This window comes from Lontra canadensis, unplaced genomic scaffold (assembly GCF_010015895.1).
Source record: "Lontra canadensis isolate GAN:19392208 unplaced genomic scaffold, GSC_riverotter_1.0 scaffold33, whole genome shotgun sequence".
NCBI lineage: Eukaryota > Metazoa > Chordata > Mammalia > Carnivora > Mustelidae > Lontra > Lontra canadensis.
In genome coordinates, this window is record NW_022631027.1 from 7,266,349 (window position 1) to 7,294,037 (window position 27,689).

General features: G+C 34.2%; 1 protein-coding gene across 3 annotated transcripts in view; it reads left to right on the forward strand.

Moving 5' to 3' along the window:
• Window positions 1-23,990, forward strand: part of FNBP1L (formin binding protein 1 like) — a 98,835-nt gene extending 74,845 nt beyond the window's left edge. The window contains exons 7-17 of one of the 3 annotated variants that reach the window (XM_032867159.1): window positions 263-391; window positions 2,196-2,342; window positions 4,340-4,543; window positions 5,952-6,110; window positions 11,097-11,111; window positions 13,583-13,692; window positions 16,015-16,147; window positions 16,519-16,613; window positions 18,486-18,634; window positions 20,265-20,423; window positions 21,724-23,990. In XM_032867159.1, the coding sequence (XP_032723050.1) occupies window positions 263-391; window positions 2,196-2,342; window positions 4,340-4,543; window positions 5,952-6,110; window positions 11,097-11,111; window positions 13,583-13,692; window positions 16,015-16,147; window positions 16,519-16,613; window positions 18,486-18,634; window positions 20,265-20,423; window positions 21,724-21,731 (1,308 nt within the window). In that variant the 3' untranslated portion in view covers window positions 21,732-23,990. Of the gene's footprint in view, window positions 1-262; window positions 392-2,195; window positions 2,343-4,339; window positions 4,544-5,951; window positions 6,111-11,096; window positions 11,112-13,582; window positions 13,693-16,014; window positions 16,148-16,518; window positions 16,614-18,485; window positions 18,635-20,264 lie in introns of all 3 variants that reach the window. The other 2 variants (XM_032867158.1, XM_032867160.1) reach the window with 2 other exon arrangements.
• Window positions 23,991-27,689: the final 3,699 nt, after the last annotated feature.

Below are 27,689 nucleotides of genomic sequence, written 5' to 3' on the forward strand. Positions count from 1 at the left end.
AATTTAAAAAAATCTGGATTTGGTAAGGAGAAACTTCATTTGAACAGATTATTGCAAGAGGGTGGACTCTTTTGCAGTAAGAGAAAGGGAATGTTGCAAAGGATAGTGCTCTGGCCAGAAGATCTGCAAGCATCTCTTTAAATTTTAAATGATATTAATAATTAGAAAAAGTCTAGTTTTGGTATAATTTTTAGGAAAACAAATTAGGTATGATTTTTTTCATGATTTTTGTTGGTAATGATTTGGACCAATTTGTCTCTAGGCCAAACAGCAGTTGAATCTGCGTACACATATGGCTGATGAAAATAAAAATGAATATGCGGCACAGTTACAGAACTTTAATGGAGAACAACACAAACATTTCTACATAGTGATTCCTCAGATTTACAAGGTAAAGTTTAGATGTATAAAATTAATGTAGTTTTAGAGTTGGAAGAGCTGTTCTTCAAATGTGAAACTTAAATTTCAGGAATAAGCCAGAATGTTTCTATATTTATTAGTCATCAGGATTAGTGATACGAACTTCCTTTATGATTATAGATTTGAAAAGTAAATTTTTCCTAACTTTGAAATCACAAATTTTCCTGTAGATTTATTATTAGTGTAATAAACAGTCCACTAAAACAATGACATTTTCTAGATAAAGTTTAATACCATATCACTGAGCATTAGGACATAGGGGAGGATTCACTGGAATTGTACATTGTAATCTGCTTGACAAGAATTGGGATGTAGCTTTTTGACACTATACCAGAATCACTGGCATTATTCCATGAGGCAGAAATAAATCTTAGGAAATGGATTTGCTATCCCAGTTTTTGCCTGCTTGTCTTCCTAGCTGCCAGATCATAAATGTAATTCAGGCCATAAGTTTGCTTACAAATTCCACCCATTATCATTTGATGATAAACAGTTGCCAAACAGCCTGAGATAAAAACCCAGAATTTCTATGAGGGCTAAGTTATGTTACTGCTTTTTACAGAAAGACGAGAATTTAGAGAAGAGGGATTAAGTGAAATGGTGTTGAAAGTAATGTGAGAGAGCAGAGCTTATATCGAAAGAGTTGTGAGCCCAAATATATTCTTTTTCTTTCTAACCAAATTAGCAGTACAAAGGGAGCATAGTTAGATGTAGTGGGCTAGAGTGGCTATCATATTCCAGTCATTTAATCCAGAGTATCTAGCCTGCCAGTCCTCTCTCTGGGTGCTTTTCTAGGCTCTCCAGCTAAGCCTTCATGTTCTGGGGAGACCATAACTTGGAGATCAACCACTTTCTGTGTTTTGGGCTGATCCTTTTTTTTGGACCTTGCTATGGAGCAGTCTTGCCATTTTGTAATGCTGGGAGCAGTTCCTTTTGTGAAAATGTGGGTGTCAAAATAAACCCACAGACTTCGGGAAGCAATTAGAGAGGAAAAACTGGTATGAAGGCTATGTGAGTTTGGGGATTTGAGCAGTGTAGCTGCTTTCTAGGAGAAAGAAAGGCTTTGTAGCACTGGCAGATTTTAAATGTCAGAAATGCCATTAATTTATTGGCTTCACTTGTCACAGCATAATTCTTAGTGTCATGTGCCAGTGAATTTTTGAACTGTGGGGATTCCACTATATATACCATTTTCACCATATGGCTTCCCGTTTTTCATCTTGTGTCCCCAATCCTTTGACAGTCACTCTGAGCAGTAAGTAGATTTACTGGTAGGTCTGAGTACCTGTTGGTATTCAGTCAACTCTGGATCCTTAGTCCAGCCAGATCTTATGGAAATAGTCTGAACTAACTAAAGGGCTTAGAAATCTCAGATTTATATATGTTATAGTCAGTTGCTTAAAAGGGGGTGGGGAGAGCATCAGAATTCTCTTTTCAAGTGCAACTTTCCCTGGACACATACACAGCTGCTCTGACTGAAGAATGAAAGGTAGAGGTGGTAAGAGGTAGGGAGCTGGTAGCCTCTTAGTGGGTACCTTTAGAATACTTGAAAACCAGTGTCACCTGGTTTTAAGATGTGTTAAAAGGCTGGATATATTTTTTTTTTCTTTTGTTACAGAACAGGTCTCAAGTTTTAAGTATTTTAAGTTTGTAGCACTGGAAAAAGTATTAACAACAATGTAACTATTACTGTAGAATCCTTAATTTGGAGGTGGGGTTTACTTCAGCATGAAAAAATTCAGTATTCCCTGTTTAAAAAAATTTCTGATTATTAGCAACTACAAGAAATGGATGAACGAAGGACTATTAAACTCAGTGAGTGTTACAGAGGATTTGCAGACTCAGAACGCAAAGTTATTCCTATCATTTCAAAATGTTTGGAAGGAATGATTCTCGCCGCAAAATCAGTTGATGAAAGAAGAGTAAGTGCTATATGATTATATTTGAATAAGTGTATTTGGTTTAGGTATGCAGCTGGAGATGGTGAAATGAATTAGGAAAGGGGCAAAGTAATTGATGAGTACCTGATTCTAAATTATATTCTAAACACTATTTAGACCATTCTAAACACTAAAATTCTAGTTCTGAAAGGAAAGCGTTCTAATCTTTCTCGTTCCCTCACTAAATCTACTCTAAGTATAATGCAACCTGTGAACTGTAGGTTACAAACTGTATTATATTCTTACTCTAGTGAAAGTTAAGAGAAAGAAATAGATCTGGAGTTATTGTAGGAATTGCTTTTAATATAAGAGTTGGCACCTGAAGCATGGGTAGTGTATGAAGTAATGGCCCATGGGAAAAAGAGCAGAGGGCTTTAATAAGTAGAAGGAACAGCATAGCCCTGCTCCCCTTGAGGAAGTATATCCAGTCACATTCTGTCTTGATGAAGGTCTAGCAAGACTCTTGTACCTGGTCATTTCTCAGTAAATGTTGATTGGGTGACCAGATAGGATTGTTGGCAGAAACTGAGATTATGAAGAAAGAGTAAGAGAAGAGAACCAGTGTTTGGGGGTTACCAAATATGTATCACATATTTTAGTCTTCATAGCAAATTGGTATTATGTTAATTAGCATCCTTCCTGTAACCCATAGAATTCTAATTTAAATTTTAAAAATAAAAGGATTTTTGGGGCACCTGGGTGGCTCAGTAGGTTAAGCCTCTGCCTTTGGCTTAGGTTATGATCTCAGGGTCCTGGGATCGAGCCCTGCATCTTTCTGTCTTCTCAGCAGGGAGCCTGCTTCCCCCTCTCTCTCTCTGCCTACTTGTGATCTCTCTCTCTCTTTCTCTGTCAAATAAATAAATAAGTAAATAATCTTTTAAAAATTAAAAATAAAAGGATTTTGGGGGTGCCTGGGTGCGTCAGTTGGTTAAGCATCAGACTCTTGGTTTCGTTTCAGGGCTCAGGTCATGAGATTGGGGTCCTGGGATCAAGCCCCGTGGGGGTTCCCTCAGCCACCCCCCACCCCTGTGCTCAGTGGGGAGTCTGCTTGAAGATGCTTCCTTTGCCCCTCCCCCCACTTGCCTGCTTCCCCCTCCCCTCTCCAAAATAAATTAATAAATTTAAAAAAATAAAAGAAGTTTTGGGTTCTTTAATTGGGAATTCAGAGATTATGTTTACATTTCAGTATGGCTGGATACAAGAATACAAATATAGTTAAGTCCCTTCTCCTTTCTTATATTGGTAGGGGTAGCATTAATGACAAAACTGAAGTGTGATTTATGGATAACATTTGACTAAATGACAGGTAAAATGCACAATTAACAGAAATAGGCCACAAAAGAGAAGTGGTTAGGGTGTCAGTAGAACGTTGGGATCCTGGTAGGTTTGTCCAAAGACGATATATAGTAGTTATGTGAGTTTTAAAGTTTTAGGGAAATTATACTAAACTTCGTATTTTTAAAGTTGCTTTTTGTATTTAATACTGTTTGTGAGATCTTTCTCTGTTGCTCAGTTAACATGTCTTTAAGATACTTTGTTTATCCTTTCCCATTTGGATGAATGAAAGCCTTTCTACTTGTCTCTTACTCTACTTATTAGATGCCCTTTTCCTTTGAAACTTTTTAGAATTTCTACTTGAGTAGAACCTCTTCCTGTATTCCTTCTGTCAGATCTTTTTTATCAACTAACTTGTCCTCAGATGAATTTCAGTGGGTTGAAGTTATGAAATAAAAACATTCATGAATATTACAAATTTATAAAGTGTTAACTTGATTATAAATTAGTATTTTTATTGGGATTAAAATATTTAAGGTTTATTACTAATCCATAGGAACAAATTATTCACTTTAAACCTTTAATGATAACTATAGAATTCTTCCCTTTAAATTTTTATTTGTTGTTTTCTTGAGTAAAGTTTTGAAAGCTAATGGTATTAAAGATAAATGAAATGGTTTTAAAAACATGTTTCATATGTGTAGGACTCTCAAATGGTAGTAGACTCCTTCAAGTCTGGATTTGAACCTCCAGGAGACTTTCCATTTGAAGATTACAGTCAGCATATTTATAGAACCATTTCTGATGGGACTATCAGTGCATCCAAACAAGAAAGTGGGAAGATGGATGCCAAAACCACAGTAGGAAAGGCCAAGGGCAAGTTGTGGCTCTTTGGAAAGAAGCCAAAGGTAAAAGTCGTAAAATTCTTCTATGCTAATAATTTTATTTTAGTGTGTCATTTAAATCAGTGTAGGTGTTGATTGGATAATGGCTTACTATTAATAGAGAATAAGCATTTTTATTTGAATGATTCAGTTAACTTTTTACTTACTAGAAACAGATTTGTATCTAAATAGTAAAAATTATTTCTGGATTTAACATTTGAACACCACTTGATAAGTAAAAATATTAAATAGTTAATATCTCATGAGTTATATGCTTTTGAAATTTCACTTGTTCATAGTTTCAGTCAGAATTTCTAAGGAGTCTTTATGATCTAACTGTAAGACCACTAAAATTGCAGTTTCTCTATTAGAATGAATGGGTGACCATAGCAAAAATAAATGTCACATTAGGTTTTATAGACTATTCTAATAAAGTTATTTTTATCATCCAAGTAAATATTTAATGGGAAGGGCTCAGTGTTTGTGGTTATTGGAAGTTAAAAAGTCTGTAGTTTACTAAGAGATCCTCACTCTTAACTTCTTGTTGGAATCCATTTTTTGATGTGTTGTATATGTTGATAAGTCTAGCTCAACAGATGAGCAAATGGAATAGATGAGTGCTTAATCTTACCAATTTAGTGTTTATAACAGTGTCTATCTAGTTTGAGAATAGATATGTACTTTTAATCTGATATGCTCTTCTAAAGTACACATGATTGTAATTCATTTTTCTGCTCTTGACATAAGAATGTGCATAAATATAACTCAAATTATAATATACCTATAAATATCTTTAGAAATGCACTTAGAATTAATTCAATCATTATTCATGCTTTTAATAATATTTTCCAGGTGAGAAGTTGAGAGGTGAGACTTTTTTAAAAGTCAAATCAAAGTAGATGGAGCTTAGAAAAATAAGGACTACTGATTTTTTTTTAAATGAGGTGTAATGAGGATGAAATAGAAACAGTCTGAGAGAAAAACCACAAATGTAATGAAATTTGCCTATTTGTGATAATAGTTGCAATTTTAATATTTTAATAAACATTGCCTATTTAGATAACTTTACCTGTAGCTGCCACCTTTATCTCTGACAAGTACAGGTTAAGTATAACCAATTAGGTAGTGCTAATATTCTAGAAACCAGAAGAGAATTTTTTTATGTAGGTCATATTGCTCTAACATTATAATTTGTGTACTCTGTATTTTTAATGTCAGCTTGTAAAAAGTGATCAAATGAAATGGTACATTTTTTAAATTAAATTTGACTTTTTAAAATGACAGTTTTGGCAAAACTATGTTAATTCTCTTATTTTTATAGAAAACTTTGAGATTTATTTTGTGAAAAGTATGTTGCCAAAAATAGAATTTTCATTTAGGAAAAAACTATGCACATTTGGCTTATTGATTCCTTTCTTTATTTCCATATTAGCCACAGTCCCCACCCTTAACCCCTACTAGTTTATTCACATCCAGTACTCCTAATGGGTCCCAGTTTCTCACATTCTCCATTGAGCCCGTGCATTATTGTATGAATGAAATAAAAACAGGGAAGCCCAGAATTCCTTCTTTCAGAAGCCTCAAAAGAGGGGTAAGTTTAATAATGGGTTAAAATGCATGATGGCCTATTGTGTGTGTAGTGTGGCTTTTAATACTCTCCACCCTCATTATAAGGCTCTCTCCTGTAAATATGCAGTTTAAAAACACCACAGAATTAAGTATAGCTACCCTCAAGTTAAAAACAACTCCTCTTTATAACATTTGAAATGCTCAACCATAAAAGAATGGTATTATAAAGAGGGTGCTGGGTACAATCATATTAGCTATTTTTTTTGTTTATGTGAAATCATATGTCCACCATTGTCTTGTAATGTATTTACATTTTTAAGACTTTCAGTAATTTGTCACTGGAGTTACTCATGCAATAATTTGTCACTAATAATGACTTCTGCCAATTTATATTTTGTTGACAAAAAAATCACGTTCGATTTTAATTTGCCCTACTTTTAGAAGTATAAAAACAGTTTCCAGTACTTAATTAAGGAAAGGCATGTTAAATATTAGGATTGTAGATCAAAGTAAGTTAATACGTTAGTAAGTATTTTGTAAATTAAAAAGCCTATAAAAAAAATAAAAAATAAAAAGCCTATAAAATACTAGATGTTGAGTAATGTTTATGTGGAATTTGTGTTCTTGGACTAAACCAAAAGTACTTTTTACCAGAATTTTTTCTTTAAAAAAAAATTGGCCATCCTTTGATGTTTACTTAAAACTGAAGATATTCTCTATAAGTGAAAAATTTTAGAGTAGTAAAATGCAATATTAAACTATTTTTTATTTATTTTTTAAATTTTATTTTTTTTAGATTTTATTTAACAGAGAGAGAGAGACCACAAGTAGACAGAAAGTCAGGTAGAGGGAGAGGGGGAAGGAGGCTCCCCACTGAGCAGAGAGTCCGATGTGGGGCTTGAGACCATGACCTGAGCCGAAGGCAGAGGCTTTAACCCACTGAGCCACCCAGGCACCCCTAAACTATTTTTTAGCAACAGCTGTTATACAAGTGATAAATATTAGTGTTACTCCATTATGTCAGTGAAGCCAATTTCTCTTATTTATGTTTGATTTTAAGGTTGTGCTTATAATATTCATAGCTCACAATTTAGATATATTTATGAAATTTGAGCATTTGTTTGGACATATGAAAAACATAGGTTTGAAAGCCCACAGGTGAGAACTCTGAGTCTATCAGTGCCATAAGGAATCTAATCATTAGTGGTGATAAACTATAGTTGGGCTCTTGTTTTTGCTGCCCACTCTCCCCGACCCTGACCTTTCTCCTCCCTTTCTCTCTTCCTTCTTTGTTTTTGTGTCTTCTCTTTCCTTCTCTGTCTAGCCTGTCTGGTTTTAATACATTTTATAGTCTTTTCTACAAATTGCTTTAGTTGAGTTTCTCTTCTGGCCATATGTAGAGCAAGATATATTTGTTTAGGGCAGGATAACATTATTCTCTGCATTTTCATTAAAACAATATGACAAACTGAAGTGATTGTCAGTAATGCAGCAGATGTGTTCTAGTGTATGGTGTCCCTTTTTGGACTTCCTTTTTTCCTGTAATGTCATGAATATTTTTACATCTATCTTACTAATTCTGTGTGTGAATGATACAGGTAATTAATGACTTTCTGAAGTCTGTAGGAATGAGTCTGTATTATACTTACAAGCAGTATAGGTACCTGTATTCATTTTTAAAAACCCTTAACACTTCTTTGAAGGACTTTTAAGACATCATACTTGGGATTTCTGTTGATTGAGTTACGTGGGTAGAATTCCCATCTTTATTCTCTGTGATGATTTAGACTTAATTAAATTGTTACATAAATCTTACAAAATTACTATTTATAGCTATATCTTTGTACACACCAAGTCTATCAGACCCAGTTACAGAAATCTATACTGTATAGTTATAGAGATAGGAAATAAATATAGTTCTGTGAAAAAGTTTAGGAAGTTAAAACTGGGCTCTAGAGAAAGAAGTTTAAATATGTGACATCTTCATTTTTAAGGTAGAATTTTATAAGCTGTAGAACTTAAAAGTATCTGCTTAGCCATTATTTGTCTTATTTACACTTACTGCTTTAATTTTAAATATTAGTACATTGTTCTGGGGGGGGCCAGTTCCAGAAGGCCAAAATCTTCCTCCTCTTGTTACTAGTTTTCATACCAAGGGAAAAGCAACATGCAAGGTAGAAAATATGGCAGATAAATTAACTCTAGGGGATTAGAGGATAGAGCAGAAAACAAAGTTTATTATTATTGAGAAATTTTTCATTTTGGTATTTGGTAGTTTATCAGATTCTATTTCAAAATTAACCTGTAGAAATATTTTTCTGCCACTGAAGAATTTTCTCAATGTAGAAGAATTCAAAAAGAAGAGAAGCTTTAAAAAGCCAGATTTACATGTCAGTCCGTTAAGCTTACAAAGTAAGTCTTAAGGTTTCTTAAAGCTGAAGAGTTGTACCATTCAAATCAGAAACTCTTGTTTTGAACTATGTTTGCTACTTTGTTTATCCTAAATACCTACTTTTGGCTTTCCTAAAAAATTATAATTTCTTTTTTCTTTTTTTTCTTTCTTTCTTTCTTTTTTTTTAAAAAACCTAGTATGTGTAGTTCCTAATTTTTTTTTCCTTTTTTAAAATTTTTTATTTTTTTTTTAATTTTTTATTTTTTATAAACCTATATTTTTATCCCCAGGGGTACAGGTCTGTGAATCGCCAGGTTTACACACTTAACAGCACTCATCATAGCACATATCCTCCCCAATGTCCGTAACCCCACCGCCCTCTCTAGTTCCTAGTATTTTTAAGGGTATGAGAAATGTTACATTGGACTGATGTTTTTTGACCAGTAGACCTTTTCTGAGGGCTGGTGGTGTATAATTTCCTTCTGTGACATCAAGACCTAACCATTAGTGGTTAGGTGCACCATTACTTTGGTGCACACGTAAAATTAACTACTTCATAAAGAAACAAATAATTTTTACTCTGTAACTATTTGAGATTTCTGTGTAATCCTTTTTTGGAGGGGAAGATTTATCTAGCAATAGTAAGTCCATGTTTTCTATCTAAATTATTCATGATCTGAAAAACCTAAAGCATATTTGTAAGCTTTATTTATTCAGAATACAGTTATCAGGATTTTCCTATCTTTAAATGAAATACATATAATAATTATAATAGCCTGATTTCCTTTTTAGTTCCTTTGTGTATTAAGGTGTGGGGTTTTATGAAATTTTCTAGTTATAGGTACATGATAATTGTTTATGAGAGTAAGAGGGTATTTATGCATTGAACATGAGTCACTTAAAAAATATTTTGATGTATTTCTAATATTTTTACAAAGAACTTGTTTTTTGTATCTCCAAATCTAAGGTTATTGAACTATAAATTAATCTTCTAATTGATAAGAAACTAACTAAAAACTGAAACATTTGATACTTCAGTTATAATCATCTTAATGTTTTCTTTAAAACATTAATATAGAAACTGGAAAAATAATTTTTATTTCACTTAAATTTAGCTGGGGAAAATTATAACAGATAAATTCAAATACTTAACATATTTTGCTTCTTGTGTTCTGTATAATTTTGTATTAATAAAATTAAAGATTGTGAATATCTTTTTAAAATTTAATCCTTTTAATCTTTTTATCAGGAATTTTGTGATACCAAAATAAGTTGTGGTTTTGTTCCTTGAAACTACTGACAGTCTAAAGAATGTTAAGCTTAATTTGGAAAGATAATAATAAATGTCATCTTTCTTATCATCATAACCATCAGTATATATAGCTAATTCATTGGAGATAAGGGGTAGATATTTTTGTCAGTTATTTATTAATATTCAGTTTTTTTATGTGAAATTCTACCTGACATCCCCCACGTTTTCTAAAACATGATGATTTAGAAAATAGGGAAAAATAAATTTCAGAGGTTGCGAACCAAACACATTGAATGTGAAGATTAACTTTTTGAAGCTGTATTGCGTATTATGGGTCACAAGGGGTGCGTGTTTGTGTATGTGTGTGCGTGCGTTAGCGTGCACATGTGTGCACACGTGTTTACTGGGAACGCTTGATAGGTGCGATGCCAGTTGCTAACCCACATAATGTGGCATATGTGTGTGTGTGTGTGTGTGTGTGTGTACACACACACACACACACACACACACTAGTAGTATATATACTGTATGAGAGCATTCTGGCTATGTCATTTCATATTTTGAGAAATTATATCCAGTTTTCTAAAAATTGCCATTATATTTTTAGTGTTGCTTATTGAACATACGGATTTCAGAATAAAATTTGAAAAATAGAAACTTGATCTTCAAAGCAACATTTACCCCATATAGTTGTGTCTATTAGGAAATATGTATGGGAAACTTGAGTCTGGGTGACTCAGTTACTATTTTGATAATGTATTTTGATAATATAATTTTCTTAAAAAAACCCTTAAAACTAAAGTAGAAATGTTACCTTATCTACCCTTGACATATTTAAATTCAAAATTTTGAATTTTATTTGAACTAAATTTGGAATTTATTTGAAATTTATTTTGAACTATAGAAATTCCTGTGATGGTATTTTGTTTAATGCATTGGGAAGATCCTTTCTTTTTTTAATACTTCATATAAGATTTCTTTTAAATGGCCAATAGTTGATCTTTATATTTAGCTCTTCAGATATTAGTATTTTGAGAATAAAGAGCTATATAAGTAAATCTACTTATAGAAAAGATTATCTTTTAAAGAAGAAAATAATTACTAATCAAATGATTTCTGTTTTGGGTTTTAGTTGCATTTAGAAAATATCTGCCCATTATCATCAGTGTATTTTTTTTGCAAGTAATTTACTTTCCCCAACATGTGCTTTAAAATTGTTTTTCTGGCATAATTGTTTGGATTGTGAAATGTTCATGATTTATTTTAATACTGTAAAAAAAAAAGTATAAGTTATTGCATCTTCTGTATTATGATTTCATGTGAATAATTTGCCATTTCTTTCTGTTTTCCATTGAACTATTCAGTGGTCGGTGAAGATGGTAAGCCTTATGTGCTGATCTATATACTGTGCCAACATTAAATAATTTCAAAACTTTTTTTTTTTAATTCAAAATAAGTGGTAAGGTACAACCCCACATGTTCACTTTGTATGCGTCTTTTCTTTTTATAATTCATTCCATAGTCCAATATATGCCAGTATCTCTTGATGTCATAAAATTAAAAAATAATGTGATTAACTGTAATCAACCCATTACGTTCTTAAATGTTACTGAGTGGAGTCCTTGTCATGTTAACGGAGCGTAAAATTATAGTTAATTATTATTTTAAAGTTGTGTGGTAGAACAAAAGTTCATATTTTTACAGATGGAAAATTAAAAATAATTTTTCTTAACATCTTTTAAAAAGATTGTATAAATTTTTATTTCTAGTTTATCTTAAGAATCATTAGATTTTCAAAACAGAAAGAAAATTTCCTACTAATTTCATTAGAGAGTCCGTGCTTTCTTCTTCTGTACTACTGAATGGGAATAAAAGCACACATAACCTAAATTGTGTGTGTGTGTGTGTGTGTGTGTGTAGTGTATGTGTGTGATGGTCCTTTATACATTTCAAACACATTAATGGAACTACATTGTGAAGACCTAACCCCCAAATCTTCGCTTGCATAGTTTCTTATTTTTGGAAAATAGACCACTCTCTTTTAGACCACTTAATTTTGGACTTGTAGTCTGTCCTTTTAGAAATTAATTCCCTTGTAGTAGGAAAAGTTGTAAAATGCCTCAGAGGTCTTTATATCTATAGGAAGTAGCGTGTTTAGTTCTCATATTCTGTAAAGAACAGGTTATATTGTCAAAATGGGATATCAGAAATGCCTAAGTATCCACTGTTTAATAAATTTGAGAACAAGGTTTAATTAGGGGTAAGTAGAAATCTGGAAGGTTTACTTATAGGTAATTATGAGTTTATTGTAATACTACACAAAAACCACACTGAATTATATTTCTTCATTAAGTAGCTTTTCAGAATTCTTAAGAAATATTTTTACAAATAAAGATTATGAAGTTTTATCTTTGGCACATATATAATAGTTTTCAAAACCTGTACCTGAAATTAGGTTAAATCTGACAGCTTACATTAATAATTGACCGCTAAATTTAAAGGCACCTTCTTTAAGAAGTTCTCCCATTCATTTAGTTAGGTCAGATTTAGTTGATTGACAGATTCTTATTTCTGCTACCTGGTAGATTAAAGAACAAAAATTACTCAGACAAGATACTCTGCCTTTTTAAAGGCAAACTTGTTAAATATCCATAATGTATGGGCCACTTGGGGAAAATTCTGGAGATTCTGTTTAATTAAATGTTACCTTTGATCATGGCTCCATCCTAAAAGTGAGTTTTTTAAAAGTCAAGGAAGTATTCTTACAGATGGTGAAATAAAGCTACTTAGCATATGTTATATGCATAAGTGGCCTAAAGAGCAAGGATGCATTTCATTTCAACGATACTTGGAAAATTGAACTGGCATATTCCTAAAATCACCAAAAGAAAAATGTCATCAGTTTTTGGAGTGTATAAAAACTTAAGATGTAAATATGGATTTATAGTAAATGGAATCAGTAGTTGCTAATATTGGCTCTGTTGTGTAAGCTCTAATAAGACAAATAAGAGTGACATGATTAACACTTAAGATGAGAAAGACATAATTTGAATCAGAAGTTTACATCTAAATACTAGTACTTTTTCTTAAATAATAGTTTCTTGAATATTAAAACATTAAAAAATTATCAAACATCAAGCATCTTTCCTAAAGAATGATCCCATTTTTTTTGGATTATAACTTTCTTTCAGGAATAACTGAGGGATGTTACTAGGTTGTACAAAAGGATAATGAATATTTCCTTATTAGAATAATTTCTTATATTTCACACAGGGGATAGTTCTACCTTTTGTTTTTTAATAATCAGGTATGTTTTGGTTCTAAAGAGTGGCTTAATAAATGTAATTATTGAAAGATTATTCAGTATCAAAATATATTTCACCAATTAGATTATCTTCATGAGGTAAGTTGCTTATTTCTATAAACTTTTCATATTTGCAGTCAGCATTTGCAATATTTGATTTTGCAATGTGATGTTATCTATAAAACAATAATTTGTATAGGTGAGAAATGTTACGTGTTTCCATTTTTTTGTTGTTGCCGTAAGAAGGTTCATATGTATTTATTTTAACCGCCAAGACCTGAAAATAATCTGATAGTGGTCATTACAATTTTCTTCATCTGGTTACATTTTTACCTATTCTATTTTGTGACTTTATAAACTTACTGGAATTCAAGCTCTTTCTTCAGTACAGTTGTTTTAACATACATATCTGTTACAGTTTCTTAAAAAGAGTTGTTTGTGGGGCTAATTTGAAATTAAACTTAAAATTGATATGTATTTTTATTTTATAGTGAATATATTTAAAAAATAAAATGTCCTGAAGGTGTCTTTTATAATGATTTTCAGGGCCCAGCACTAGAAGATTTCAGTCATCTGCCACCAGAACAGAGACGTAAAAAGCTGCAGCAGCGCATCGATGAACTTAACCGAGAACTACAAAAAGAAGCAGACCAGAAGTATTTTCCATTAACTCTTTTCTACCGTATTATTCTTTAAGAGGTTGACTCTGAATGATGTATTTAAATGTGATGTATAAAAGGTTTAAAAATCATATATCCTAATTGAAATACCTTTTGAGGGAAAAGTAGGCTCCTAAACTTTGAAAAATTTTATGGTTGCCATGTCACAGGTAATAATGAAATGTTAGTTTCTTAGGTTGCAGCTTACCTCTTGGATGCCAGTAGTCTATATTTGTGCTTTCCCTAATATTGCAGTATAGTTTGAGGATTCCTTATCAAAATAGTTTCACCAGCACTAACCATCTCTTACACTTTGATACATTTCATTTTGCTTCGATATATACATTGAGTTCAGTCAAAACCTAAAGCTATAATAATTTTGTTTGCAGCAAATAATACTTGATTACTTACAGCTTCAGATTCATGGATTCGAAGCTGTAATTTTTTTTCAATTTTATATAAAGTTTCCTTTAGTTCTGTTTTGTTTTCATGAACAGATTTGTTATGATGAATAAAGGGTTATTAAGTGAATTGGTGCCTTACTATCTGCTTTTATACTGAAGAAAAAATTGGAGCTTAAACTATAACATGAGTGATTGAAGGTTTTTGGGTTGTTTTTGTTTTTTTGCAGCTCAGGCAGTTTCATTCCAGATTTTGTGTTTTGTTTTGTTTTTCTTGTTATTGGAGTATAGTTGACAAACAATGTCACTGCAGTTTCAGGTGTAGAAGTGATTTAAGTTTTGATCTTAAGAATTGTACATTGGGTATGATAGTATACTTAATTGTAAATTAAATATTATAATGTAGTCAATTCTCATTATTTATAGTAGTTATATTCTATAAAGTCACTGTGAATAGTGAAGTACAGGTTTAAGCTCCATTTAGCCTCTGGTCACATTTTTATCAATTATAACCTTGTTTTGTTTTGTTTTAAGATTTTATTTATTTGAGAAAGAATGAATGGGGGGGAGGGGGAGGAGGAGGGGGAGAGGGAAATCTCAAGCAGACTCCTGGCTGAGCATAGAGTCCAACACAGGGCTTGATCCCAGGACCCTGAGATCATGACCTGAGCTGAAATCAGAAGTCGGATGCTTAACCCACTGAGCCACTCAGCTGCCCAGATTATAACCCTGTTTTATATGTGCTTCTTTTTGAAGACACATAATTTAATATATACTGTACATTCATTAACTTGAACTCGGGCCCAATAGCACTGTAACTCATACATTAAAAAGCCTGTCTAACCACATGTATTTTCTCGATAAGGCACCTCACAGCCTTCTTCCACTTAGAAGCACTAGATAATACTTCACCACGCTTAAGGGCTTATTTTAAAAAGAAAAATGAACAAAGAGCACACAGTTAAAAAAAAACATGGCAGCACTAGATGGACAACAAAAAGGATACCTGTTCAGGGTGTCTAGAACTTAGGAAAGAAGGAAGACTGGAGATTTGAGTATCCTCTGAAGATAGTAAGAGTCAGTTATATCTCAGTAAAACTAGAAAAAAAAACAAGAGATCATTTTCAAAAATGAATGTAGGATGAGGTGAGAAGAAACGTCTGTCATTTTACGTAACATACATTTAGAGTTTGAACAGAAGTAGAGAAGAAGCCAGAGAGGGAGATGAGATAGTAGAGGTGAGAAGGGAAAAAAAGATGGAACCTCCAGGAAATCAAGGTGGAAAAGATTATTAGAGTGTTGGTCAATAATGTCAGATGTTAGAGGGAGTCACAGAGTGCTGATTGAGGTATAACTGGCAGTGATATGATTAGAGAAATGAAGAGATGAATGAACTAGGAGAGGGACAGGTGAAAGATGGTGTTCCTATTTCTAGCATAGTTGAGTGGGAGGACAAAGATGCTGTGATTTAAGATGAGGCACACTGAGGAATGTATGACTGCATGGGGATATAATGAATTTGATTTCGGAAGCGAATTTAAGAATATTGAAAAATATTTTTCCAGGCCTTAATTTAACCTATATATGTACAAAGACATATATAATATATATATATACATACACACACAATATACAAATATACAGTATGTATTTATACTATTTATAAAATCTTATAAATGAGAAGCAAGAAATTAGAAATCTATTTTTTTATTCCAAATATTTGAAAAGACAGTCTCCATAAATTACTTACTCTGTATACATTATCATCTTTATGCAGGTTATCTTTAGCTGGTAATGTTTGACTAAATTTAAAGAGATGGGACTCTTAAGGCTATGTGAGAGTCACCAGAATCATTCCAGGTATGTTTACCTGGAAAGACACGAAGTGAATATTCTGTGACTTCCTTCCCATTTCCAGAGAAGCACTCAACAAAATGAAAGATGTGTATGAGAAAAATCCACAAATGGGGGATCCAGGGAGTTTGCAGCCTAAATTAGCAGAGACCATGAATAACATTGACCGCCTACGAATGGAAATCCATAAGAATGAGGTAGGTTCGTTTTGCAGTTGTCTAAGGTAAAATCATTCTTATAAACTTCATTATGATAGGTTGGTTTTTGCTACAATTTCATCTTCAAATTTTTATTTAATTTTAAGGTGTATGGTCTAAAAGGGATCATTATAGTATATAATCTTTAGAATTAGTTCCTCATTCAAGTTTTTCTTAATTAAAACTGTAAAACTAAACCTGCTTTTCTTATCAGCTGTAAAGTTGGTCATTAATCAAACCAGAATAAAGGTTTACCTTCTCTAAGAAATAGGTAATTATAAAAACTTAAAGCACATTTGAAATGTAGACTATCTTGGGAACTTTTAAAAATATTTTTTGAGCTAAGTTTTACTTGTTTTTTTTTCCCTAAGGCTTGGCTCTCTGAAGTTGAAGGCAAAACAGGTGGGAGAGGAGACAGAAGACATAGCAGTGACATAAATCATCTTGTAACACAGGGACGAGAAAGGTCACTTTTTGCATGTTATGTGTATTTCTTCTTTTCCCTCAAATTTTTCTCACCTTTTTGTCCTAAAATTCATAGAGTTCTTCCCTGATTTAATAGGTTTGGTTTTTAATAACATTAGTTTTATGAACCTAAATGACTTTCTGTTTCTTCACAGTACTACAGGTAAAATATGAAATTTCCTATTAATGGTCTGTATTAGATTGTCATGCATCAAAAACAGAGGTAGGAACAGAAAATTTGTGGAGCTACAGTCTGGAGGCATGGGCTCCTCTGACCTGGGAATATTCCAAGGTTTAGATGGAGTTGGGTGGCGTATGCCAAAGAAAAACTTAACTGTTAAATTGCTCAAAGTTTTGTGAAGGAAAAAAAACCTGTATTGTTAGTTTGAATCACAGCTTCCAAAAGGCATTTTGCTAAGTTTCCATGTTTTTATACCATTTGTGACATTTCCCCTGCTGTGTATATGTCTCCCCCCCCCCCCCTCCACTAACATCCAACAAATTAGGATTCTCCTTAGAATTTGAGAGATCTAGTATCAAATTTTGGCTTACTACTTAATTACAGTGTAATTTGAACAAGTTCGTTTTTAATAATCTCTGAGTCTGCTTCTTAAAATATAAAATAGAGATTAAAATACCTATCATACAGGGTTATTAGTAATAAATGAAATAATGTACATAAAGCACCTCATAGTAAAATACCTGGGAATAGTATGTGCTTGATAAATTTTAGTTCTACCTTCTCTTTTCTTATGTTATCACTTTTGAAAGAGTACCTATCTTCAGTATCTCAAGAGATACTTACAAATATATCGGTTTTTGTTACTAGGTAAAACCTAGATTAAAGTAATATAATCTCTAGTTTGTGTTATTTAAGAACATGCCTTCCAAAGTGCTTTTAATTTCTATTCGTACAGATTTTCCCATTACCTTATTCAGTCATTTGATTCTTTAGCAAAATTATTAACACTTTTCTCTTTTTAAAAAAAAATTTAAGAAAAAAATACCTTTGAATTACCTGTTCTTTTGAATTTTCTGAGTTTTAGTAACTTCATTGTTGGCATGATTAATTGGAAGTTAACTTTATTAGGAGTCTTTTTGCTTTCAGGGACAGAATAAATACCCATATTGGCTTAAACTAAAAAGGGATTTTATTGGCTTGCTTTAGGGAGAGCTGGATCTAGGAACTCAGATGATAGGACTGTTTCTCTCTACCTTACAGTTCTGCCTTCTACTATGTTGGCTCCATTTGAAGGTTTCATATGATGAGCTTCCAAAGTTTGGGGCTCATATTCCTCCAGGTTCAAGTCCAGTAGAGAAGGCAGGGAGGGAGCTTCTCTTCAGTCCTAAAGAAAAGTCTCTGGGGTCTGTTCTACCTGATCGGGTTATAAGCCTCCTCATGAACTGTTCACTCTGACCATACACGTGCTGTGCTGAGACAGGCCCTTTGCAGTCAGGACAAAGCTCTGCCTGAAGCCTGGGAACTGAACATGGGTCTGTATAGGTCCCCTATGAAATTTTAGGGTTCTTTTGCCAAAAGAGGAGGTGATAAATCTGCGGTGATGAAAGACAAGTGTCCCCTCCATTTCTCCCATTTTATCTCTGGACCCAGTGATAGTGAGACATACTTATTGAATGCATGCCATATGCCTAGAACATTGTAATTTTTTAATTTCAGGAAATTCAACAAAGAAGCATTTTGTATTACCAGCAATTTATGTATATCATCAAGATTGAAGAAATTAAAGGCTTAATTTGAAACCGTGTCGTTGATATTTGTTCTCTGAATTGATCTGAGGAATTCAACTTGTAGATAGCATAAAAAGTTCCCATGTTTGTGATATTTGATGAGGTATACTTTTATGTTTTATAGTCCCGAGGGAAGTTACACTGATGATGCAAACCAAGAAGTCCGTGGACCAACTCAACAACATGGTCACCACAATGAGTTTGATGATGAATTTGAAGATGACGATCCTTTGCCTGCTATTGGACATTGCAAAGCTATCTACCCTTTTGATGGTATGATTTTCTGTTGTGTTTGATAAAAACTGGTTCCTTAAAGTCTACATACATTGAATCATGCACTTTAGTGTTCTTAGTTATATAGTTCATTGTCAGCAAATTGTAATCCCAGCTCATTAGTATGAATATTTTTGTTTTAACTATATTACAAATAGAGGTTTTTCTTCGGTACGTGACACTGGAAGAAAATTACTTGTGTTATCAGCATCCTAGTACAGATTTCATTTATCAGCTTTGGTCGATAACAGAATTTAATTTCCCCTAGAGATCTTAATAATACTACATGTACTCATCACAGTTGAAGCAGCTTGAGCATGTAGCTCAACCTAGGAAGTAAAAGGCTAACAGATGCCACTTTAATCTCTTCCTTGTAACTTGCTATCATTGAGAGACTGGTACAAGGCACATGGCATAACTGAATGTCCTTATTATATTCAGACCCTGTAGGCTGTATTTTCAAGTGAGAGAATGAGAGAATATGGTCGCTTCTGACTATGCCGTCCTTCCCTTCTGATGGTTGGAGAACAGTCCCTGTGAGGGAAGGAAGACACTGTGGTTCTCTTTTGGAGATTTTTTTGTTGCCCTTCCCTCTCTTGGGACTGTGAAAAATCCTTTTCCTAAATTCACAGAGGAACAGAGTAACACTTCCATAATCATTTGTTACAAAGTGGCATATGATTTAAGGTCCTTCCCCACCCATCCATTGTATTGATTTTAAAGTTGAATAAAGTTCTTAGTTATTCCTTATTCTGAGAAAGTAGTATTAAATAAGTTCTTGCTCTAACATTACCTGGAGAATTTAGCATATGTTAAATGAAGATTCATTAGTGAAAACTGTTATTGCTAATCTGGTTGGAAGTGGTTGGTAGTGGAGAAGAAGGAGAGCCCTGAGTCTGAGAAGATTTCGAAGAAAGTTCATGCTTTGTGGCTATGACTATTCTGCCTCCACCATTAGCGGAGTTGAACCTGTGTTTTTCTCTATTCCCTCTCCAAACTATATTCTTTTCTTATTTCTTCCCACCTTCCAGTAGTATTTTCCTGATCCACACCTCATGAATTTTCTAGATAGCAACGTCACTCAAATTTGTGAAAGGAGGGGCACCTGGGTGGCTCAGTTGTCAAGCGTCTGCTTTGGCTCAGGTCATGACCCTGGGGTGCTGAATCGATCCCCGCATCAGGCTCCCTGCTCAGTGGGAAGTCTGCTTCTCCCTCTCCACTCCCCACTGCTTGTATTCCCTCTCTTGCTGCCTTTTTCTGTCTTTTTCTCTTTTTCTGTCAAATAAATAAAATCTTAAAAAAAAAAAGCAAACTGGGGAAAGGAATTGAAGTAGTGAAATAAGAGTATCCTGTCAAAAACACGTGTAATGTAGCTAAGATACTTCATCTGCTGCATGGGGGGGGGTGGTGATATCAATGCCAATTTCCCAGGGCTATTGTGCATTTCCAGTGACAATGTTTGTGAAAGTGTTGGTTAAACTAAAGCATCATAAAGCTGTTGCTAATGAGAGTTAGTGGGCTCTTGGTTCCAGGTACATTGAAATCTAGTAGGTTTTCATGTTGTTTTGTGTATTTGTAACTTTTATTTGAAGTTATTAATTATGCTTGTGCTATGAAAACTCTCATTTAGGACATAATGAAGGTACCCTGGCAATGAAAGAAGGTGAAGTTCTATACATAATTGAGGAAGACAAAGGTGATGGATGGACAAGAGCTCGGAGACAGAATGGTGAAGAAGGCTACGTTCCCACATCATACATAGATGTAACTCTAGAGAAAAACAGTAAAGGTGCAGTAACTTACATCTAAACTAACCAGGCAGTTTTGTGATGTGTATGACATAGGAACGATAACATAAAACAAAAACACATTCAATAGGTGGGAAAACGAGAAAACTTAAAGGCATCCAAGATACATTGTTCACTATGTGAGCTGAGTGTAGGCTCGATCTTAAAGATGTGAATATTATTACCACAAGAAACTGTTCTCATGATGTTTTACCATTTAAGTGATGTTGGTGTGAAACTTTATTGATGTAAAGCTTTATTGGTGTAAAGCCTTTTGCTTTATGTCCTGCTTAAGTCTCTGTGGAAGATTTGTGTTTTTCTGCCTTATAAATCATAGAATTTGATCTGTTGGGCAGGAATCCAGATATAGGAAGCCCTCCTCCCCCAACACACACTTTGCTTCAGAAAACAGAGTGACTGTAAGTGAATTCAAATAAGTAAAACTGCTCTGAAAGCTAACTCCCAAAAGAGTGGTTTGGCCTAGGAGTTTGAATTTTTGTAGCTGCAGTTTCCAGGAAGAAAAGTAATAGTTGGCTAATTGAAAAAATCAATACAGTCATTTTAGTTTTTCTCCCTATTCTTAGCTTTGGTTTCTTAAAGGAAGAAAACAAACACCTTGAACATAAATCTATTTTAGTTGTAGGCTAATCAAGAGACCTATAAAAGAAATCAACCTGGTCTCTGTCTTATGTGAATAAAATGGAGTTTTTTTGAGACCTGAAAATATTTTCATCTAGTATACTAATAATTTTCAATAATGTACAGTCTTCCTTCCAGATTAACACTTATAGTTTTTCATCTTGAAAAATGTCTTTTGGGAAATACCACTTTTGTGATGATTTAGCAATTATACATAGGAAAATAGATTCTAAATAAACTGAGAGAAAATCTTGAATGGAAGGAAGAGTACTGGCAAATTTGTACTTTGAAAAGAAAAACCTTTTTTGACTAACTGGGTTGTAGCACTTTATCTGTACCACTGTTTAGGTAGGACATTTCCTCATTTTAGCTCAATCATCAATTCAAGATTATTTTTTCCAATTAATTTTAACAAGCATTTGTTGGAAAATGCTGTATAATTAAGGATTGTGCAGTGCTGGTCATGTGGGGAAGTAAAGCGAAGAAGCAATTAAGAGACTGGTCCTTAATTTTGCTCACGTCCAGATTTTTCTGGTGTTTTCACATAGCTGACTATTAAAATGATTTTAGACATTTGGGACAGACACTTTAAACTGAATACCCCTTTTGGTCTTACCAAAGGTCTTCAGTAATTGTTCTTTTTTTTTTCCTCCTGGACTACAGGTTCCTGAAGAGGGTTTCTGAGGAAATGGGCAAGATGTTGAAGGAGGTTACATGCAGCTGCTTTTAGGGGGAGGGTATTAAGTTGTCTAGCTCAGAGAGTGAGAGAAGCAAGTTGCATGAATGCATGCAGACATTTTTTTTTTTTTTTTTTACTAACTTCATTATCATTTCCATACATTGTTTTAAAGAATCATTGTTAATACCAGTCCTTAAATTCCTCATTCACAGTTATTCACATAAAGGGAAAAAAGCCCAAAATGGCCAACTTTTTTTCCATTTCTTTTACTGATATTTAAGTCAGAAGAAACATAGAGCTGTCATGAAATTTGTCTTACATTTGGCTGTCCCAACAGGACCGTATGTCCCAGCTCTGTTTTAATTGGCCTTTAGACCCATTGTTTTTTAGACCCCTTGCCATTTGTCAGTGTCTGCCTGCGCCACCTCTGTGCTTGCTTAACATCCTGTTGCATGTCTAGAGCAATTGGGCTAGAGTTTTCAGGCATGTCTTTATAATCCCTTGTTCTTGTCAAAGTCTTTGTTTTGTTTTACATTTTTAGTGCAAGTCACTTTGTCAGACATCTCCAGCACTAATGTTTCCATCCTAGTATTCGTGTACCCTGCTATAACTTCCCAACTGCAAACATTCCAGTTTTGGCATTATGAAGAAGTAGTTTGTGAACCTGAAGTATTTATGATAAGAAAAAGAAAACATCTCTGCTCTAGCCTACAGCCCAGTTGAAAGAACTCTGAAACGTAATACATCTTCACCTCAGTCTGAGAAGAATCTATAGTCAGCACTGAGATCCTGGCATAATAAACACAAGATACTCACCACCTCAAGACAAAGGACTGTTGTCAGAAGTCAGCTGCTTCCATTCAAATGCTGCCTTAAACTAGAGTGCCTATCTGTTGATTGCCAACACTACCACTACAGTATCCCACAAAGGGCTTTATGTGTCAGCTCAGTGCGACCTCCTTTAACTCCGCAGCGCCGCTGCGGATGCCGACCTAGCCTTGGTAGGTGGCTTTTAGAGCTCTACCATGTTTGATGGTGCATCTTCAAATTTATGCATCAAGCTAAAGACATGTCCAAGTCCATTTTACTTTACTCAGTGTTTTTATGAGAAGTTTTATGGACGCCCCCATTGTGTTTTAATTTGGGGTGACCACATTCTTATTTGATTATTACAACGATAGTCTGTTTCCAAGTGATGCTTTTGTTGAACCAGATAAAATTTAGTGAAACTTTGTAATGACCTATGTGCACTTTTACTTGTAAAATGGAAATTTCTGTATGTTTATACTTGTAAATATAATTGTCCTTAGTGCCCCTGTTGCTCATGTTGTCCTGCCCCACATTTGTGATTCTGTTAATGACTTGTATCTTAACGAATTTCTTAGTGGTGTTTAACAGGGAGATGGGCATGGGTTGGGGGGTTGGTATTTGTACCACAGAAGCTTCATTAATTTTGTTTGTTACTGTTTTGAGGGAAGAAAGAACGTGAAATGGTCTGTGTATTATTGGATTTTAAGCAATATTTTAGAAGCTGTGTGACTGCTTTAATAATTTTTTCCCCAGTGTTATTTGAATTGTACTACCAGTTATACTAAAGCTGAATGAAAATTGTGTGAAAGTTAATGCCTTCATAAGATCAAGTACACCCCTGTTACACAGCTGACATATAGTGTATTACCTTTGAGGCTAGTAAACTATATAGCTTAGACTTTGAATCTCTTTACAGGGTTATTTATATAATGTGACATTATTCAGTACTGACAGACTACATAAAGTAGTTTTAAAATCTAGTGCTATTTTTATTTTAAAGGTTAGCTGTGAGGAGGAAATGTGATCTGGCTGTGTTTGTCCTCTGTACAAAGCCTGAAGTGCTTGTGTTTTTTTGGCTGACAGCCACAGAGGGCAAAGTTTAAGGCTTTCTTGTAAGGACTAACTGTTCTTTTCAAGCTACTGTTTGTTTTTCTCAAAGCAGGATTTGCTTCCGTAGGAGGCAAGGTCCTTCACGTGGAATAGTGCAACCTATACATGGGTTATTACAATAGGACAGACATTTGTATTTATACAATTTAAGTCATTCTTAAATCATTCTTAAATTTTGAACATGTGAATTGTCCAAAAAATCTTTAATTTTTCAGTAATTTTTACTCTTTTTGTGCACATGTTGATTTAATGGTAAATGCTTTGTTTAAGATTGTGTTCTCTGTTGAGAATATTTTCACAGAATAAAACAATCTTTTCATGGTCAGTTTAAGGTGTGTAGTGTGTTATCTCTTAATCCTATGTGAACTAAGGAGATTTAATGATTTTGTTCTTTGTTGTGCTGAATTCCTGATGATACAAAGTAGATGACAAGTTCCAGAAGTGGAAGTATCTGTTGGGTGACATTTTTTGCAAAGCAGTTTTGGAAATTTTATTCTAGTTTTAGTTTCTTTCAAGCTTTCCTAAAGGTAAGAAAAACTGTTTCTTTAGAGTAATTTTAAATTGAGTGTAATAATTTGGATCTTTTAATCTCTATTTTACCATAGCTATGTTGCACAGACTTTCCTTTTACACCATCTTATCCTCTGCATCCATAAAAAGTGTCACTGTACCAAAGACTGATCTATCCACATGCTGGTCAGTATTTACTGTGCTTCTCCTTGAATTCCTGGTCAGAGAGCACCTATATCTTCCCGGCATTTCAAAGCATGGGAAGGCAATGTTTGTCACAGTAGTGTCATATCTGACATTTTAGGAAGTCTTAATTTCAGAAGGCTCAGCTTTTTAAAAGGGGAAATGTGAAACCTAACTATTATCTTCTAGAAACCCCAGAAAATACTAAAGCTCTGGGTTGATCCTGAACAATAACGGGTTGTAATTGTTGTGATTAGAATTTAGAGATCCATGCCGAGTTAGGAAGTATGGACACATACAAAATAGCAGGAAAACGGTGTCAACAACAAAAATTCAAAACAATGAGAAGGGCTTTTAAACTATCTGAATTGAGATCAAGGAAGTCAAATCCTACTTGCTAGGGAAAGATAACATTCTTATAACAATATGAACAAGAGAGAAAGGATCTCCAGACTTGTTGAAAAGGATAGATTTTCTTTGCGAGAAGGTATTCATTTAGATGAAAAAATATTAAAGAAACACCAAACCTATTTCAATGAACTCATAAACCTGGGGCCAAATATATTCTCAAGTATAGTTACTGTGAATAAGAAACTGTTGGAAATTTAAGAGATGCCGAAAGATTAGGGGTGGGAAAATACAAAATGTGAACAGTAAACTCTGGGAAGTTTGACAGGTCTTAAAAGTACTGGGCAATTTTGTCGACATTTAGAAGAAAATGTAATGGGCAACTGACCTAAATCCTAAGAAAAAGACACATCAAATTAGCCTCATTCCTTTCTTTAGATACAGTTGGGAAACTCGAGATAAATGTATTTATTTCAGCACAATTTCAGGACTTACCAGGATTTCTTACTCATTTTTGTAAGATGGTGATAGCATTGTTGGAGAAAATGGGAGCTTGCAACGAGCTGATACGGTAAACCCAGAATGTCAACCCAGAGGAAAATTTCTTGTGGAAAATACGTGTATGTTATGAACCATACAGTATAAATGTAAGTGTATCACCCAATTTAAATAGAAAATTACCATTTTCCTTTCCATGAAGGATAACCACTATACCGAATTTCTTAGTTTTTGTTTTCTCAGTTTCTCTAAATGTTACCACAAGAGTATTTTTTCCTAAACCTGATTAGCGTTCCGTGTTTCTGAGTAAAGAAGTTGTCATACTCTATATGTGCAGGCCTGATATTGAACCAGTGCACACCGATACGACCATGGTTAATATTAATACTGAAATATTTCCATACCAATTGGTAAATGGTAATTCCAGAAACTAGTAAAACCAAGTTCCAGTACATGTGGTTTCTCAGAAACCACATATGATACTTTGTGATGTATTTCAGTTTTGAGCAATGAGGACAAAGGTAAAGGAATTGCTATATATTTACTATTATGTCAGGTTTGGGGAAATCTTTGTAAGCCCTTGAGTGGAAGAGGAACCTGGGCAGCCAAGCTGAAGAAGAACTCTGTTCATCCAAAGAAATGGCTCATCCTGCTCAAGGGGAGGTGTCTAAGCTCTGGTAGCAGCTGGGAAGATTGGGAGTGTGGGTAGGCATAAGTGTTAGGGACATAGCCCTTTGTGGTGGAGGGTGACCTGCCTTGTGCACTGAAGAGCTGTGAGGAGAGTGACTGTACCAGGATTCTTAAGTCCAAAAGAGAGCGCTCTCCCCAGGTGATAGCACAACTCCTGCTCTTTTCTACTCCCTCTTCCCTTGCCTCGTCTCCAGATAGGAGTATCGTTGTTTGCCCTCTTCATCTCCACTGGTTTACACTCACTGGCCTGACCAAGCTGCTCTGTCCCAGGGCCAGCAGAAGCTCTGGCAGACTTGCCTAGTTTTATATTCTCTTTGCTATCCCCTTCTTTCTTTGTCCTAAATCATAACTGGCATCTGACCAATCATTGGTTCTTTCTGGTTTGGCCAATATGGGAACCAGTTTGGGTGTGAAATGAGACAGACCTAACATACAAATTCCCAGTTCATCCCAGATCATCAATCCCCATCCAACCAGTACTCCCCCACCCCCCATTCTTTCCTCTAGCTTCGAGCTCCTACCACTGGTTCTTGGCATATAGCCAGCACCCAGATGGTGCTATCCTGTCCAATGAGGTAAGAGGTGGATCAGCAGCATGTCCCTTCTCTTTAGGTGCCAAACAGCACATTAGTAAATTAAGGACTATCAGTTGAATGGGGGATGTAACTGAAAGAGTTTGCAGCCTTTTATCAAATAGGATATCATTTAGCTGGTGAGAGGCATGTTAAACAAAAAATTACATCAGCCCAGCTGTTCAAATTTGGAAATTTGATTTAATTTGGAAATTATTAGTGGTTGCTGAATGTGCTACTTTCATCACTTTAGATTTAAGTTTTATTGTGTAGTTTATTTAAAGGATAAAGGATTATTTTACTAGAGTTGCACATTGATGTGTATGAACTTATTAGTTCATGTGATTTCTATATTATTAACATTCTACTTTTAAATATTTTGAATACTGCGTGGTATCTTCTGAGACTTGCTTTTTCACTCAACGCTCTTAAGATTTATTCATGTTTATGTATAGTTCATTTTAGTATGTATAGTATCCCATTACATAAATACACAATGTATCCATCTTCCTGTTGATGGATATGTGTGCTTTTTCCTCATTCTTGTGTTGCTATGTACATCCATCCATATGCATGTTTACTGATAACAGAAGTTCTGTGTTGCTAGTTTGTGGGCTATATTTATCTTCAGTTTTTAAAAAATGACACCTTTTCCTTCAGAGTGATTGTAACAGTTTTACACACCTACAACTTGTGTATGAGTTACTTACGCTCCACAACCTGGCAACACTTCGGAGTTAGTCTTTTCCAATTTTTGTCAGTTCAGTGAATGAAAATGGCCTTTCATTGTAGTCTTATTTGCTTTCCCTGTGTATTGATGAAATTGAAAATCTTTTGTGTTTCCTTTTCTGTGAAAAGCCAATTTATATCTTTTGCCCTTTTTTTGTTGTTGATTGTCTTTCTATATTCATGGGAATTCTTCATGCATTAAGTGTGCTAATTATCTTGCTATGTAGCATAGCTGGTGACTGGCTTAGTTTCTAAGAAGGTTGCAGTCAAGGTGTTGGTCAAGGTTGCAATCATCTCGAGGCTTTATGTGGACCTGGGGGGTCCACTTGCAGGATCATTCACATGATTGTTGGCAGGTCTCAGGACTTTGTCATGTGGACGTCTTCATAGGGATGCTCAGAACATGGCATCTTGCTTCCCTCAGTGAGGTATCTGTAAGAGAAAAAACTCAAGACAGGGGCGTAGTTTTTATAACCGAATCTCAGACATAATCTACCATG